Source organism: Ambystoma mexicanum, chromosome 6p, assembly GCF_040938575.1.
Source record: "Ambystoma mexicanum isolate Mex_15411 chromosome 6p, UKY_AmexF1_1, whole genome shotgun sequence".
NCBI classification, from domain to species: Eukaryota; Metazoa; Chordata; class Amphibia; order Caudata; family Ambystomatidae; genus Ambystoma; species Ambystoma mexicanum.
In genome coordinates this window covers 1,277,806,956-1,277,824,641 of record NC_090935.1, presented here as the reverse complement: position 1 = coordinate 1,277,824,641, position 17,686 = coordinate 1,277,806,956, and the positions used below count along the sequence as shown (strand labels likewise).

General features: G+C 45.6%; 1 protein-coding gene across 22 annotated transcripts in view; it reads left to right on the top strand.

Moving 5' to 3' along the window:
• PTPRD (protein tyrosine phosphatase receptor type D) overlaps nucleotides 1-17,686 on the top strand; it is a 4,803,934-nt gene that overhangs the window by 4,762,943 nt on the left and 23,305 nt on the right. For all 22 annotated transcript variants that reach the window (XM_069625937.1, XM_069625939.1, XM_069625938.1 and 19 more), the window contains one exon: nucleotides 2,304-2,458. In XM_069625937.1, coding sequence (XP_069482038.1) covers nucleotides 2,304-2,458 — 155 coding nt within the window. The remainder of the gene's footprint in view (nucleotides 1-2,303; nucleotides 2,459-17,686) is intronic.

The window sequence follows — 17,686 nt, the reverse complement described above, 5'->3', positions numbered from 1 at the left end:
GCCACAACACACCATCCTATTTAAGCCTCGAACCCGACCAGTAAGAATTTGTATCAATGAAAAGGCGAGGGTGACGCTTGCCCCCTACCCCACCACAGGCCACACAACAAACTTAATTCGATAGCAATGTAACTTCCCTGCTTATGCCAGAATACTCTACACCACCCTGGCTTTTGTTATCTATCATTCCTCTCCAAGGCCTTCACAAAGTCCATAATTACCCCACTACTGAAAAACTGTCAGTGGATCTGCACCCACTGCCCTGCAGCCTTCCTATGCCCCGTACCCCCCAACCTACTAGCTAGAAAACATTTCTCACGCACCTCTAGCAGCATAAGGAAACTTACAAACTTACAGCGCCCTTAGCAATCAGGAGTTTGCCTCCACGGTGGGTCGAGAACTTCCCTCATCATTGTTTGATCTTGCATGGAAACACCACACCGAAATGGTATACAGTCATAATAGCGGATTTGGAATTACGAAAATGTTTTAAACAACCGTAAAATAACCAAAAATACAGCATTTTTTATTTAAATTACGTGTGGGGTGGGCTAAGGGAATAAAACGGATTGGGAGGGGGTTCGGTGGTGTTATGACCTCCCTCAATAAAAAAAAAAAAAACAGTATTTTTCGTTATTTGAAGGTCGTGTTTTTTTTTCTTTGTTCCTGTTTTCATTGTAATCACATGGAACCCACATAGATTCCTATCAATGCAGATGTCTTGGATGTGTGCCACCTGTGACACTATCGAGAGTTTAAAAGCACTCTTTCTACTGAGATACCCAATGTGGACAAGCAGAAGCCCCTGGAGGAGTGCATGAGAAGGGGCGGGCATGCATAACTAAACCAGTCACCCAACATTTGTGTAATTCACTGCTTCGGTGGCAGCCATCCCCAATCCAGTGCCATGCCTGCAGCAAAAGCAAAGGGTGGTGGTTACAATGTCACTTCTTTATTACTTGTTTGAACCGGCAGTAGAGCCTGATGGCACCCCCATGCTGGCATGCTGCAGTCTGTAGGTAAGTAATCCAAGGTGAGTAGCACCTCTCAACGCTCTCAGAAGGATCTCAGATGGAGAAAATAGTCATCTGCATTCGTTCTACTGCCTCCAGAATCAGAAGAGTAGCAGAGGATCCGGGTAGGTCATATCTGCCACATGCTCCCAGGGGAGTCTTTTTTATGTAAGTATGATCGTGTGGTGCGGACATCTGTGCAGCAATGCAATTGAGTCTAAAAGCCAGTCAGGTGTTCAGACCGACCAATAACGATGCAAGTCACCTCATATCTACCTGGCTCGTGAGCTTTTCTCTAGGTACAGACATCCAGGCTTTGCTGCGATTGGCTGCTGGTTGCCCACACGGCACCAATGACTCCATGCTCCCTCTGGTTCTGTTGATACTCCCATGCATTCCAGTGATTGGTTACTTCAAGTGACAGTTCTGAGTGTGCCCATAAGGTCTCTGCCGCAAGAGCTCTCCTGTGTTTCACTTCAATCGCAGGAGATATTTATTGGGGAGGACCTATGGATTTCTAAAAACATAATGCTTCTCAAATGCTGCAAATGTTCCTTCAGAGTATTCATATCTTAGAAAATTGGTTTATAAAGTCCCTAAAATCTCTCCGACATAAAAATCATTTAATAGAGCTAGATATTATTGTTGTTTAAAAGTTCACTAATAAGCACGTGGGAGGATGAAACTTGGATAACTGATTGGACTAGATTTAGAGGTCCAAAGAAAGATGTCTCTCCCACTGCGCACCAGTCTTGAGGTAGTTGTAGAACGATGCTAATGGCTGACTACCAATGCAATTTAATCACACTCACCTACTATTTGTGTTGAATGCCAAACACCTACAACTTGCCAGCGGACACAGAATATTTGCAAAGGAACAGCAAATCATTTTAGGTGCTTAATTCTTTTTTTCGTAACATAAATATTCATGACAAATTTGAAACCCTTCCTTGCTTTGACGAGAATCGCATATCACGTAGGTGTTTAGACACAACATTGTATGCTGCAGTACGTCAGGTGAAGGAGTTACCTTCTTAATGATTATAGGTAAATGGAGATTCTACAATCATCAAAAACTCATTTACAAAAAAAACATTTACTGTGAGAATGCCTGGACAGCACTCTGCCATCTTCCAAGAATACATTTGTGGCAGTGGCTACGCGTTGCAATATTCCCACCTGCATGAAATCCCTGTACCCCATAGACAAGGCGGTTTCTGAGCTGCATCTGCTCTAACCAATACACATTTTAAATGTATCTGTATCTCATTTTTTTTTCTCTGTTAAAAGGATGGCCAATCCCGAACAGTGAGGCAATTCCAGTTCACTGATTGGCCGGAACAAGGAGTGCCAAAATCTGGAGAAGGATTTATAGATTTCATTGGTCAAGTGCATAAAACAAAGGAGCAGTTTGGACAGGATGGACCAATATCAGTTCATTGCAGGTGAGACTTTGCATACTTTCGATAATGACGTCTAAAGCTATAATGGGTAGCTGCCACTCATTTGAACAGTTCTGTGTGGTCATTTAAAGTCAAATGACATGCAATGATCTCGGGCATTTCATGCATCCGCATTAGTGACTAAAGGTGTAGAAAAGTACTTCCGCAATACATGCTATTGACAGACACCATTCCTCAGATGATGTGTCCATTATTTAAACAAGGCAATGCTGGAGAGCAGCAGGGCTGCACCTCTTCTGGCGCGTCTTATTTTAAAGCACTACTGATTTGCTTCCAGTGTGGCCCCAGCACAGTTAGGAGTTACATCACATGAATACTTTTAGGACTCTGTGAATCTGGGGCTTGCTTTACCAAGAACACATTGGGATCTGATCCGCAAAGCGTTTTTTCAATTGGAGCTTCCCATTGAAAAACGCTTTGTGAAACAGGCCCATTGTGTACTCTTGTACATTCCCTCGTGGCTCATGCATGCGAGCAGGAACCATGTCACAATATGTGTGCATTTATACATGTCATTCATATATATACAACAGTGATGCTATGTTTCTTCCAGGAAACCATGTGTGTGTTGTGTGGTTAATGCATGCATTGTACATGCATACGCTTTGGGAACTTGTACCAGCATGTCATTTTTATTTTAAAAGACATGCACTGATGTCTCCTGTTAGAATAATGTGTGCCTACGTAGCACCACTTCCTTCACAGATCCTGTAGTCACTTTCGGAATGGTGCGCTCCACCACATTTTCTGCACAAATTATGCAAGATTCATTTGATGCGGCTCCCCATCTCATTGGCCAATTTCTGGAGGTTTATTCAATTTCCGAGCCATACCAGCTTGTTTGCCCCGGAAATGGGTCAAAGGTCACGTCCCTGCCTGCATCATAATAATCATTAAGTATATGAGCACATCAATGCATGTCCATAACTTTTTAAAATGAAGGCTGCATTTCTTCTCTGCAGGGGTTGCTCCCTGCAGGGTATGTAGGCACTGCCTTGTTAGGGTTAGAACCTAGCCTGCTGTACTATATTGATCCTGTGTGTTTTCTTAGTAACAGTGAGCCCACATTTTTGCAGCTTCATATTAGCTGGTAAGAGTGCTCAGCGAGGGGAGCTTTTAAGCTTACACAATCATGATACATAATGATCTGTGATGGCAAGGTACTGTAAGCGTGTTCACATTTAATATTGCAGTCCCACACAATTGACTTTATGTTGCTTGCAATGCCACATCATTTACCCAAAAGTGTTTTCAAGGCAATCTCATTCAATAGCAGCTCATTTCCGTTGGAACCAAAATCGGCTGAAATTAGGAAAAAGTAAATTCCACTTTCCACTCTAGATACCTATACTAAACTTTATAAAAGACCCATAACAGATAATGTGATTGGTCCAACATCACTGATTAGTTCTAATTCATATGCTAATCTATATGAAATGAACCCATTCTGTTCACCAGTCAGATCAGAGTATGCACATTTTATGAGAGGTTTTGAGTATATGAAGAGAGGCATCTACTGTTGCCCAGTGGAGGGCTGCGGAGATTTACTGGACCAATCACTAGTGGCCATACATTAAATGCTGGGTGTACCTGTCAGGATTGGATTACGGGCCGCCTCAATATCTCATAGTAGATCAAGGTATTCAAAAGTAATCTTGAATCTAATGTGGGTCCCCTAAGGTGGGGAGGATCATATTGCTAAAGGAACACAGTAACTAAAGGAAAGGACACCAAGAAACCAAACCAAAAAACGTGGTTTCCCAAATACCTGGCATGAACTAGCAGAGTTGAACTACTGGAGAAGAATCACATCTAATCCAGGGGCAAGTACGTAAGGAGAGTATATGGTGTAGTCAAAATAAATCCAACAGATCTGCAGGAAAGAACACACAGTCAAGTCAATCATTGAGAGAAGGGAGCTTCCAGGAACACAAACACGAGAAGCCCCCACAAACGAATCCACACCAAACGAACACAGAAGATTTCGCAGGAGAATCACAGGGTTCAGGAAGAAGCTGTTCCAAAGGAAACACGTAATCCGGGAAGAAATGCCACTGAGAAGCGCTCAGGAGCACTGAAGCAGAGCGCTGGTAGCTAGATAAGCTGGTGCATGATGACGCTTCCGGGATCGCTGCATACGAGATGTATGCTGGATGTGATGATGTCATCGGTGCATGCGCCTGTGATGATGTGACAACACCAGACTTGGCCAAGCAAGAACGCCCTACGAACCCCATAAGGGGAAAGGCATTAAGAACATACAAACGCACACCTGACAAGTTCCCTTCCCAAAGTACACACAGGGAGTGGGCAGGAAGGAAATCGGTGATGATAATCAGCCACCAACCCGGGAGCCGAGATGTCAGAAGCATGTTCTCACGAGCATGCCTGAGGCCCATCAACTTTCCAATTCACTGAGTATTGCTATTGATTCCTGAACCAAAGAGAGTCCATGATGTCAGCAACTTCATACCCATTATCTGAAAGGGTGGTGTAGTCCTCACTTCCCATAGAGCTACTTGTGTTGAGGTCATACCGTTTGAGTAGAGAGATGTGCAATACAGGATGGAATATGCCATTCTTTTCGTAGCAGTAATGTATAGGCTATAGGGTTGATAACTTTAACAATGACATGCAGACAATAAATCATGGCTTGAGTTTGTTTGACCGTGAAATACGCCGATGCTTGGTGGATAACCATACTTTGTCACTGATTTCAAGAGAAAGTACGTCCTTACGATGTTTGGCATCCTGAATTTTATATTGTTGTCTTGTCTTCTCTAGATGTATTTGTACTTGTTTGTGCACTGACATTAGTAGGTCTACTGTAGTTACAGCTTGAGGCACTCCCTAAACCCAGGAAAAGGCCATTGGAAAGGTTCTAAGATTTATACCATACACAGCACAGAATGGTGACTTACCGGTGTAAGCGTGAGCTGCATTATGATATGCAAATTCTGCTAACGGTTCTCTACCAGTTGGACAAGAGCCTGCTGTGATTTCTTAAAGAAATATCCTGCATTACATTTAAACAATATGTGACCCGTATATTTCTTTGTATGCCACCATGGAAACTGGTGGCCATATTAGACAAGGAAAGAAAGAGACGTGAGCTGGGAACAGATGATAGTCCTACTGAACAATGCCCAATGAAATAGATACAGTTGTGACATTAGAGATCTTAACCAGACATAATGTGCTACACGCCATAAGATTGTATCTTTCCAGACTCAGTCTGAACATTAGGAACAGCATGAATCATGTCATTAGCTTGTGGCAAGGAAACCATAATAAAATAATGCATATTTAAACAAAACACATACACACTCACCATAATCAAATGAAACCTACAGAAATAATCTATAGACTTATAACATTGTGATGAAGGGGGTAAAGGAGGGTTTAGTCTAATCCTACATGTTATCCTCATCACCCATGCATGAAACAAACATCACCAACACATTACGTCTGGCTGTGATAATCATACCTGAAGTCACCTGGCCAAGAGAGCACAAGAGCACCCTGAAGCACAAGCAAGAGTTACTGAAACAGAACTTGAGAAAGAGGGCTATGACAGAAGACAGAGTGTGATGCAGAAAGAAAAAGAGAGAGTGAGAGAGAAAAAAGAGGTTCTTTACCACCAGTGGATAAACCCCAAGGGAAATGATTGGCAGAGCACTCAAGAGTTGAATACCAGATCACCCCGTGATAGTGTAATCTCAATGAACATATCAACAGAAAGGGCGCTGACCCACCATCAATCCAACCACCCAACTATCCATGCACCCAAATTCCACTCCCTTCTGGCGTGCGTTACTGAAAATCAACTCTTCCACTCCCCAAGTAGAAGATGCCAGCAACTCGATTAAGAACCAGTTGTGAAACATCTGAGGTGTGACAGAAACCATGTTCCACAAAATGTCAGGGTCTATGCCCAGTCCACAAAAGCATACAATCTATAATACCTACAAATAAATACCAAATAAATACCATATCCCACAAACTCATTTACAGGCAAATGCAATTATACAGAGCCAGAAATCTGAAGAAGAACCCCTTTGGATCATTCCTGACTCTAATCTCAAAATCTAGAACAAAGAGTGATTTTCCTTCTCATCAATCTATATCCAGGAGCCTTAGGCCCTCCCAGTAATTCCAGCAACATTGACCATTTCAATGTATTAGACTAAATCCAAATGCACAGACCATTAATCATGCTGAAATGACTCACTGGAATGCACCCCTGCTCAAACCTGCAGCATCGTAGACTACACAATCAATATTACTGTGTTGAATGACCACGCCATTGGTAAGTTTGAAATGAGCATCTACAAGACAGCCAGACACTACATTCCAAATCACCCAACAAATGACATGAGGAACTTACACAACCTGAATGTAGAACATGTATGCCCAGTAGGACACACAATCACATGCCTCTCCAAAAACTATTTCCAGCACAGTGCACTCTAGTCAATATCCCAACATTCTAGTTGAAACTGAAATTCCTGCACACCATGAGTAGTTCCCTCAGGGGCCGAAAGAAAGAAGTGATACGTGAGCTCAGACAAAAATGATCATAATTTACACCCATTAACTCTGACTCACATATCTTTGCATAACGATATAGAGGGCAATTAACTAAAGTGCAAGGCAATCAACGGGCAATCTTCAGACAATGAAAGTATAAAATCATCAACTTGGTTCAGGTGAATGAAAACATATTGCCTGATGTAAATGAGGGATTGCTATGCATACAGGCATTGCCATGTTTCTGCTGTGTTTGACACTATAGGACATAAGGTACTTTAGACAAAAATAAAGGAACGGTCAGGAACCCCAAAGCATACTAGAAGTTGATGGTCCTCGGTTTTATAAAACCAATACGCTCAGTGGATCATGGGTGCATTTCCCTACACACAAACGCATGATCACATCTGCCAGCAATAAGAATCTGCTCTTTCTTCATTATAATCTTTCAGAGTTGCATGCTCTAACTCCATGACATCAGATCCAAACTTGGGAATGTTTTTCACACATATTAAGAATACACATAACTCCTGTAGAAAAGATGAGACAGCCTTTAGTCAGGCTCCAACACACTAATCCTCACACTCTGGATGATCATACATAGTCTGAGTCTCCACAAAACTGAAATTTCGAGAGGATTGTGTCCTCCGACGTATTCCACATCTATGACAGGTAATGTCCACAGCTGTGAGCTTCGGAAATTTTTTGGCAGAGGGTGTCCTGTGTCGATGGCGTTGATCCATTTTCCCTCGACAGCCTCCGTCGATGGTCGACGTCACCGGTTGTTATATAGAGGACGCATGGCGCCCGTAGCCTCAGTTCTGTTTTTTCCGCAAACGTGTTTGCTTCGGAATATCGACGCGCTCGATTCTTTCTTCGTGTACAATGTCTTCATCTTCTTCTACTACCCCGAAGTCGGCTTTAAAAAATGTCGGGACTGCGGTTCGAAGATATCCATCACGGACCCGCACAACATCTGCCTCTGGTGCCTAATCGAAAGCCACGCAACCGACGACTGCAAGGACTGCAAGTCCCGGACATCTAAGTCCTTGCGGGAACATAAGAGGAAATTGAAGGTAGGTAGGGTGTCTAAGCCCCGTAAATCGAAGTCTGCTGGGCTTTTGACTGATGACTCGAGGGGCGACTCTCCTCGTAGGCGAAAAATCCAGGGGGTCTCGGTCTGGGAGCGGTTCCAGCCATTCCTCTGCCTCGTCGAGGCATTCTAGGAAGCGCCATCACCGGTCGCCTTCCCCGTCCTCGTCGGAGGAGGACTCCGCCAGATGGTTGAGTTGTCCCACCAAGTCTTCGTCGCTGGCCGAATGGGATGCATTCCGCCAGCAGATGATTGCGATTTTTGAGTTGCAAGGCACAGTTCCAGCCGCGCCTTTGAAAGGAGCTGGCGGGGAACGGGCTCGGTCCACCACTCGCACGCCTTTGGGCTCGGGCGGTCGGCGCAATCATCGGGAGCCATTGAGGTCCCGCTCGGACAAGGGAGATCGCCATAGCCATGCCAGATCCCGGTCCTCGACGCCGTCGGAACCTGTGAAGCCTTCCAAGAAGGTGTCAATGCCATTGGCGCCGTGTCCGTTGAGGGGCTCTCTCGAGGCTCCAGCCTCAAAGAAGTTGTCGATGCCATCGGCGCCGTGTCCGTCGAGGGACACTCTCAGGGCTCCATCCTCGAAGAAGTCTTCGATGCCGTTGGCACCTCGATCGACGTCGACGCCGATTCCTTTGGCGCCCTCAACGCAGTTTGTGGAGGATTTGACGGTGGTGCCCCTGAGGGCTGTGGAACCTCTGAGGAAGGCTACCAGTAAGTCTTTGAGGCCTGTTTTTGAGCCCTTTTCTGTTCCTCCTCCTAGATTGGAGTTTTTCCAACCTTTACAGGATATTGCAGAGGTTGACGAACTGTCTGATGAGGAGATGGCCTTGCCTGTGCCTTCTGATGTCCCTGATGACCTTTTGTCTGGGCATAGTCAGATGGAGGAACTCCGTCAGTCATTGCATGAAGCTAGTGGCCTTGACACCTCTCCTCAGTTGGAGTTTGGCCGACCTGAGCCTGGGGCGCATGCGGATTCCTCCTATCGGCGCCTCATGTCAAGGGTGACACCATACTGAGATTGCTCAGGATGATTTGATGGACATCCTGGATCAAAGTCCGCCCACTGACCCAGTGTTGCCATTTCACATGGCTTTGCAAAGGAGGGTGGCGGCGGCTTCGACTGCTCCAGAGAGTCTACCGGCAGTTAATAAGTCACTTCCGAAGAAATACCGCCCATCCAGTAGTGACCTCTGATACTTATCGACGCACGCTACTCTGGAGATTTTGGTTATGCAGGTGGCTACGGCCACCTCGAAGCAGGCTGCGTACCCTACAATCCCTCCTGATTGGGGCGATAAGCGCTTTGATGGTTGGGCGAAAGAAGGTATTTTCAGCTGGGCGTATGGCGTTGAAGTCGGCCAACTCCACTTGTGCCTTAGCGAGATTTACACACACTCTGTGGAACTGTGCGTCTTTGGTGGCTGAGCATATTCCTGAAGGGGAAGAAAGGGATGGTTTTCTAGCCATCATGCAAGACGGCAAGGATGCCATGTGCGAATCCCTTCAGTCGGGCTTGGACACAGCAGATTGTGTCAGCCGGTCTATGGCTGCGAGCACCGTGATACGCAGGTTTGCGTGGTTGCGGAAGTCGGCATTTGCTCCTGATGTGCAATCCCGTCTTCTGAACATGCACCTTTAATGGTGTTCATCTGTTTGGCAGCAAGGCTGACGAGAGCCTTGAGAGGTTGCAGACCTCCAAAGCTGCAGCGAAGTCTTTGAGCGCTGCAGTACGTCGACCTCCGCCTTTTTGTCCCAGGGGACAGCAATGGAGGGGAGGTTCCTTTTGGTACTACTCTTCCTTTTGTAGATCGAGAGGAGCTGCCAGTCAAAGGAGCCACTGTAGGAGTATCTGGGGTGGAAAGCAAGGTACTCAGGGTGCCAAAGCCGCTTGAGCAGTTGCCTCTTTGCCCTCAGGCACTACCACAGCTGCGTCCGCTCAGTCATGAGGCCATGTCCCCTGCTTCGCTGGTTAGGGGCAGACTTGCGCAGCATCTTGGAAAATGGCAGGCCATTACTTCAGATGTGTGGGTTCTGGAGATCATAGCCCATGACTACTGTCTTCCCTTCTGGCAGAGGCCTCATGACAATCCACTGGGAAACTCTCTTTGAAGCATCTGGATCAGCTCCTTGCGCAGGAAATCCTATCCCTGCTGGAGAAAGGCACCATAGAACTGGTGCCTGTAGCGGAGAGGAACAAGGGATGGTATTCCCCTTATTTTTTGATCCTGAAAAAAGACGGGGGATTGAGACCCATCATGGACTTGTGTTGGTTGAACAAGCTCCTCAGGGAAAACAAGTTCAAGATGGTAACCCTTTCTGAATTCAGGCCCTTCAACTTCTTCAACTTTCATGTGCTGATTCATCCCAAGCACAGGAAGTACCTGAGGTTGGTGGTGGGTGACTTGCATTTTCAGTTTTGGGTCCTGCCATTCGGATTAACCTCCGCCCCGAGGGTCTTCACCGAGCTGATGGTAGTGGTGGCAGCATATCTCAGGAAAGGGGGGATCCACGTCTACCCCTACCTGGATGATTGGTGATCAGGGCACTCTCCCGAGCAAGCCCTGGATCATCTGTCCGTCACCTGCCACCCCCTTCACAAGCTGGGCTTCTCCCTCAATTTAAAGAAGTCACATTTGACACCTACCCATCGGCTCCAATACATTGGAGCAGTGCTCGACACATCCCTGGGGCAGTGTTCGCCTCCCCAGGTGAGGGCTCATCACATTCTGAAGATGGTGGACAAGTTTCAACGTTCCCAGAGTCTCCCGGTGTTCGAATTCTTGAGGTTGCTCGGCCTCATGGCATCCTGCTTTTTCTTGGTGCCAGAGGCCAGGATGCAGATGGGATCCCTGCAGTGGGCGCTCAAGATGCAGTGGTCGCAGTTCTCTGGCAGGATGTTAGATCCCGTACAGATTCCAACCTCGGTCACCCAGAATCTTCTATGGTGGGCCGGCGAAGGCAATCTGATGAAGGGTGCACTGTTTTGGCAACCATGGCTGGAGGTGACGCTTGTGATGGACGCATCCCTCACAGGTTGGGGCGCTCATGCCAACAAGTTGGCAGCCAGCAGACATTGGTCTCTATCAGAGTTCAGACTCCACATCAATCTGTTAGAGCTGAGGGCCATCAGGCTAGCCCCGAAGGCTTTTCTGCCATTTGTGCGGGGGAAGAATGTCCTGATTATGATGGACAATACAGTGGCCTTGCACTACCTAACAAAAAAGGAAGGGCAGGGTCACTCCCGTGGTGCAGGGGGGCGATGCAGCTCTGGTTCTGGGCCGTCCAGCAGGAAATTTCGATCTCGGCAGTTCATCTGGCCGGAGACGAAAATGCAGCAGCAGACACTCTGAGCAGGCAGAGCACAGTCTCTCATGAGTGGGAGCTGGCTCAGGGAGTTCTTTTGGAGATCTTCGACCTTTGGGGAACCCAACAAGTGGATCTCTTTGCCACCAGTGTCAACCGGAAGTGTGAGAGATTCTGCTTGCGGGCATTTCCCCCAAGAGGAGCTTTAGGGGACGCGTTCGTAGTGGAGTGGTCCTTCCCACTGCTGTACGCGTTTCCTCCACTCCCCGTCATTCCGCAAGTGTTGCGGAGGTTACGGAGGTTCGGTTCCCAAATGATCCTCATTGCTCCGTCATTGGCCAGAAAAGTGTGGTACCAGGACCTTCTAGACATGTCCATCTGCACTCCATGCCGTCCTCCCTACAGAGACGATCTGCTCTCACGGGAGAGGGGTCGGGTTCTCCATCCAGAGGTCAAGTCTCTCAGCCATCATGATTGGTATCTGAAAGGTTGAGATGTAAGGATTGGGACCTCCCCGAAGACGTGATGGAGGTGTTGCTTTCAGCCAGAAGGCCCGCAACGAAATCCCTGTACCGTTGCCGTTGGAGAAAGTTCTGTGACTGGTACAGGTTACAGAATGTGGATCCTTTCCAATGTTCCATTCCTTTGGTTTTGTCTTTTTTGCTTTCTTTAGCCCACAAGGGCCTGCAAGTGGGTACCATTAAGGGTTACCTGGTGCCGCTGTCCATATTTAAGCGCTCGTCTGAGGAAAGTTCTAAGTTTTAAGATTCCTTTGATTTCCCAGTTTCTAAAAGGGCTAAATAATGTGTTTCCATCATCGCCTTTCCAGGTGCCGGGAAGGGATTTGAATTTGGTTTTAAAGTTCCTAATGGGAGCTCCGTTTGAGCCCTTACATTCTTGTCCGTTGTGACTGTTGTCCTTTAAAACTGTGTTTTTAGTTGTGGTTACTTCCGCATGCAGAGTGAGTGAGTTGCAGGCACTTTCCGCCAAGCCACCCTTTACTGTTTTCCATAAGGACAGGGTTGTCCTGTGGGTGCGGCCGTCTTTTCTTCCGAAGGTTGTGTCGGAATTCCATTTGAGCCAGAAGGTGATTCCTCTGGCATTTTATCCTCCTTCAGATGCTGGTAAGGAAGAGGAGAGGCTCCATAGGTTTGATCCTAGGAGAGCTTTGAGTATCTATCTCTCACGGGTGTCCCGGGTCAGACTGGATGATCAGCTCTTTGTTGGTTATGCTCGAAGGCACTTGGGTCAGGCTGGTTCCAAGCAGACCTTGTCCAGTTGGATCATTTTGACGATCTCTGAGTGTTACCGTTTGGCAAGAAAGGACCTCCAGGTTTACGGGCTCACTCTACTAGGGCTGTGGCTACCTCCACTGCTCTACAGAGGGGTGTTCCTATTTGCAATATTTGCAAAGCAGCCACATAGGCCTCTGTCCATACTTTTGTGAGACACTATTCCTTGGACTCCATCCATGGGCAGGATTTGGCCTTTGGTAAGGCAGTCCTCTTTTCAGCCATTTGATTGGGCATTCTAAAATTCTAAAATTGTAAATTCTTTTCCCACCTCCATAAGTTGGTACTGCTTTGGGAGTCTGTCATAGATGTGGAATACGTCGGAGGACACAATACCCTCGAAGAACAAGTTACTTACTATATCTGGTAACGTTCTTTCAATGGGATGTTTCTCCGACGTATTCCATATCGTCCTCCCAGCCTGCCCCTCTACTGAATTTCCTATACGATTGCAGCTTAGGTTTCCGCAAGGCTATCGGCGGTCATACTGGCAGGAGATTGGCGCCACACGTTCTGGGAAAAAACTACAACTGAGGTTACGGGTGCCGTGCAGCCTATATATAACATCCGGTGACGTGGACCCTCGACGAAGGCCCTCGAGGGACAACAGATCGACGCCATCGACGCAGGACGCCCTCTGCCAAAAATGTTCTGAAGCAGCACAGATGTGGACATTACCTGTCATAGATGTGGAATACGTCAGAGAAACAGCCCATCGAAAGAACATTACCAGATATGGTAAGTAGCTTGTTCATTGCTTATCGGCTTCACAATCAGGGTTAGAAAGCTATCAGTAAAGTAGTTTCACATACTTCTAGAAGTCATTCCAATTGTTCCCCTGCCTAAGATAAGACCATAGAGTAATATTCAACCAAGGGTGAAGCAAACAAAAATGTATTCCACAAAGCAGCTTTTACTACATAATCCTACCCAAGAAACTCTACATCTTCCTTAATGGAAAAAGATTTGACCAATTGACACAAATAACATTGACTTTGGCTGCATATCGTGCTGCCTTTCTCAAAGGAACAGTCTGTTGAATGCAAAAACAAAAAGGGTCGCAGCTAACTGGGAACTGGGAAAACCTACATACAGCAAAAGCACTTGGATCCTACGATGGCCAAATGAACCGATGTGCCATGGACCAAGTTCAAAACCTCAGCCATGTTTATTTATTTGCTTGTTTTTTTTTTCAAAGTGCTATGTTGCTGCCTCACCCGATATTTATTATGCACGGAGTCCTGGAAATATTGAACTACCAAAATCAAACCTAAATTACACTGTAAAAACTCAGATCTACATCCCAACCCAAAGTAAAATACCCACAATTACAAAACGGGAATTTTGCGATGAAAAGGATGCCAAAAGCTTGACCCAGCCTGGAAGAGTCTACTGCTCATCAACACAGTGATACCCTTCCTCACCTAATTCCGGAAAGAGGAAATGCAGCATTCCTACCTTCATAACGATTGTCCTACTGCAGCAAAATGCTGCACTATAGAGTCTGCATAATAGAGCAACTGAATCAGGTATGTGTCTACATGAGACTATGCACTACATAAGTAAAAAACTATCAAATACAAACCCTTCAAACCTCTACACAATTCTGTAACATGTTCTATAGTAGGGGTCTGCAACCTATAGCTTTCCAGATGTTTGGACTACAACTCCCATGTCCTCTAACCATTGACTGTGCTGGCTATGGCTGATTGGAGATGTAGTCCAAATCATTTGGAGAGCCAAATGTTTCAGACCGCTGTTCTGTAGGATATTGAAAATCACTTGTACAATTCTGTGTACATATCACATACCATACAAAGGGTTATCAGGGACTTGTGTTTATAGATCCTATTAAAGGGACCAGTAACTGTAAGCCAATGGTACCTGAAACTCTCCCACAGAAGGCAACACAGTGGTGTAATGGTGCACAAATTGTGCAAGTTGCTGGGTTTAGGTCAGCTCACTGGCATATGCATGAACAGTGGCACAGCTGGCAGAAATTGCCTCAGGCTCACCCAGGTGCTTGCTGTCATTTTCACATCTACATTGTTGTTAGGAAAGATTTTCTAAAGTCCAACTAAGGGCTTAGCAACACCATTCAACTGAGACAGTATAAGACTCCACTCTAAGTATAAAGCGGTACCACCTGAGTATATGGTAGCGTAGACAGAACAGCCAGGCATATTTTAGGAGGAAGATGGAGCTCTAGATCAGTACACAGAAATTGTAATACATATATGGTCCAATGAAAGACTGAAATTCTATGTATTGTAAAAATAAATGGTTTGTTTGAATACAACTAGGCCCAGATAAATCCTGGGGAAATAAGTACTATCACAGATGATATAAACACATTATAAAAACACAGCACTGTGCTTTAAAGTACACAGACCAAATAATAGACCTTATGTAGAAAACTAACAGTAGTCTAGGGAAGTCAAACCTTTTCATACACATTCAGTATACGTCACACCTATTCTTGGGGAATAAAAACCATTAGTCACTTGTTAGATTACTTTCTGTAATACAGGGTAGTAGATCCTAGCAGTTGTACCGTGACGCTCAGCAAGAACTCATTTAGTGAAACAACTTGTCAATATACTTTTCCGAATAGTGGAAAACTAATTCTAGGAACAATAAAAACCTATAACTCAGATTCAGGGATAACACAGTTATTCTAGGGGAGTTGGACCTTCAGGTGTGATATACAAATATACTTTTTTTTCAGCTCAGTGAAACACAGTCTAAGATCAGTAAGAACATTTTACACTAATTGAGGATCGCAGCATGCATACCAAGGTCAGCTACACCTAAATAACACTTTTCAAGAATGACACACAGCTATTCATGGCAGGCAAAACCTATATGCATTTAAAAGGAGCTATCGGCAACTTAAAGTTCAGTAAAATCTAAGGCAAACTTATTCTGGACAGGCTAACAGCAGGTCAGGGGAAGCAAGACTCAGTTGGGGATACTCATACATTTATATCCTAACAGGAATAGTACAGTGAAACCAACACTATTACTTTCAGGAAGAGGGGGACCCGATTTACAGGTGAGTAAATTAACCATTTACTTTCTGTTAGAATGGCGAGACAGTTTCTAAGGAAAATAAGAACTTTGTAACTGTTCACTCTCAGAGGGCAGTTACCAGTTGAGTCTTTTACATTTCAACACTTGTTTTCCCTTTCAAGGCAGGCCCCTTTAAATATCTAGCCCTTCCCAATTCTATGACATGAGTTCTCAGAGGCAGAAGCTGGACACTATTGGTCTAGGAGCCAGCAGTAAGCAGAGTGAGATAGGCCTCAGTTGCAGGCAAAGTCAGAGTTCCTGAGGAAGACTGTTCAAACAAGGAAGTATTCTACTTTCAAAATTAGTTGAGGATCCAGGGACTTCAGAGAAGACACCCTAGGAGGATTCTGCAGGGGCCCTAGGTGAACAGGATGAGAAGACTCCTAATCACAAGAAAAACCCCAATGCTACACAGAAATCACAAGAGACATAAAGTAACTAATACCCAACCAACACAATACCTCAGTATAGAAGAAGAGTTTGCAGCTGGAGGACTTTAGGATCTGCAGTCAAAAACCCAGTTACTGGATTCCTTGTCATGAAGACTGAACGCAGGACCTTGGTCGGACTTTTGAAGCACAGATCAATGGGGTAGGCTCCAGGCAAACGTTTCTTGTTGGCAGGATGTGGCTCTTTGGTTTTGGTGCCCTTTTCAGGAGCCAGAAGAGGACTGAATATTTTACTGGTCGGATTTGCGTTGTATGCAAGGTCCAGCACTGGTGAGGGGACTTTTTGGAATTGATAAAAGTTTCAGCAAGATTCAGAATTGAGAAGTCTATGCACCTCACAATGGCTCGAGGTCCCAGGGAATTGGGGTATTGCGCCCCGCAAGGTTGCAACATTATGTGGGATGGCTCAAAATGCATGTCTTCTTGAGTATATTGGTTATCATCAGGCTCTGGGTCAGGGTCATTGTTTTCGTGGTCCCCAGTTTGACTGGAAGGAAGGGAAAGAGCAGGCTCTGGTTACACAGCAGAATGTCCTGTCTCTGTAAATCGTGTTAGCCGCGTTTTCTTCGTAATCCTCTTTGGTTTCATTTCCAGTGGTCGACTACCTCTTCAGCTTCCAGGATCTAACTTTAATGCAGGAACCCAGCCAATCAAACAGCCAATAAACATTCAAAGTTGGAGGGTTGGCAGTCCTTTCACGACAGCCATCCTCCCAGTTTGAACTGGATTCTTGCAGTCAGGCTGGAAGATAAAAGGCTGCAGAGTTTTCGACCCCTCCCTCTCTTCCTGCCTTCACAGACACTCTGGAGCCTGGGCGGGCTTGACCCAGGATACCCGCTGAAGATAAAGTGAACACAAAGGATATTCCCACACTTGAGGTCAGGGGAAGGAGCAAGAAAGGACAAGGAACACTGCAATGGTGAAAAAAAGAAGACGGGCCATTTGGGTCAAATGAGCATCCATGGGTGTCTTTACCGGGGCTGTGGAAACAGCCTGCAGTTAAGGTGCACTGAATTAGTTAAAATCTTCACTGCCACCAGCCATTAAAGGTGAGATTGTCCCTCTAACATAAAGGTCACAGTGAGAAGGAGAACAGGGATACATTCCAGCACTCCACATAAGGTAGGATGTGCTGGTTTCACCGGATAAAATGTGAAAAGGGATCCAAAGATCCTTTCTACCCTAGGGAACTATAGTTCACAGAAGCTTAGTCAGAGAAAGTTAAAAGGGGAGCCCCAGGGAAACCCAGCAACAATGGGAAGTATGTGTCAAAAGTAGTCAAAAATGATCAAATAAAAAAAATAAAAAACACTAGAGAGTGTCTTAAAAATGACACCTATAAAAAGAGTAAAAGACTATGGCCCTCATTAGGACCCTGGCGGAAAGGGGTTTACGCCGGCGTAAAGCATGGCGTACCTTTCCGCCTGACTACGAGTTCCCGTAGCGCCATGGTGATTTTTACGCC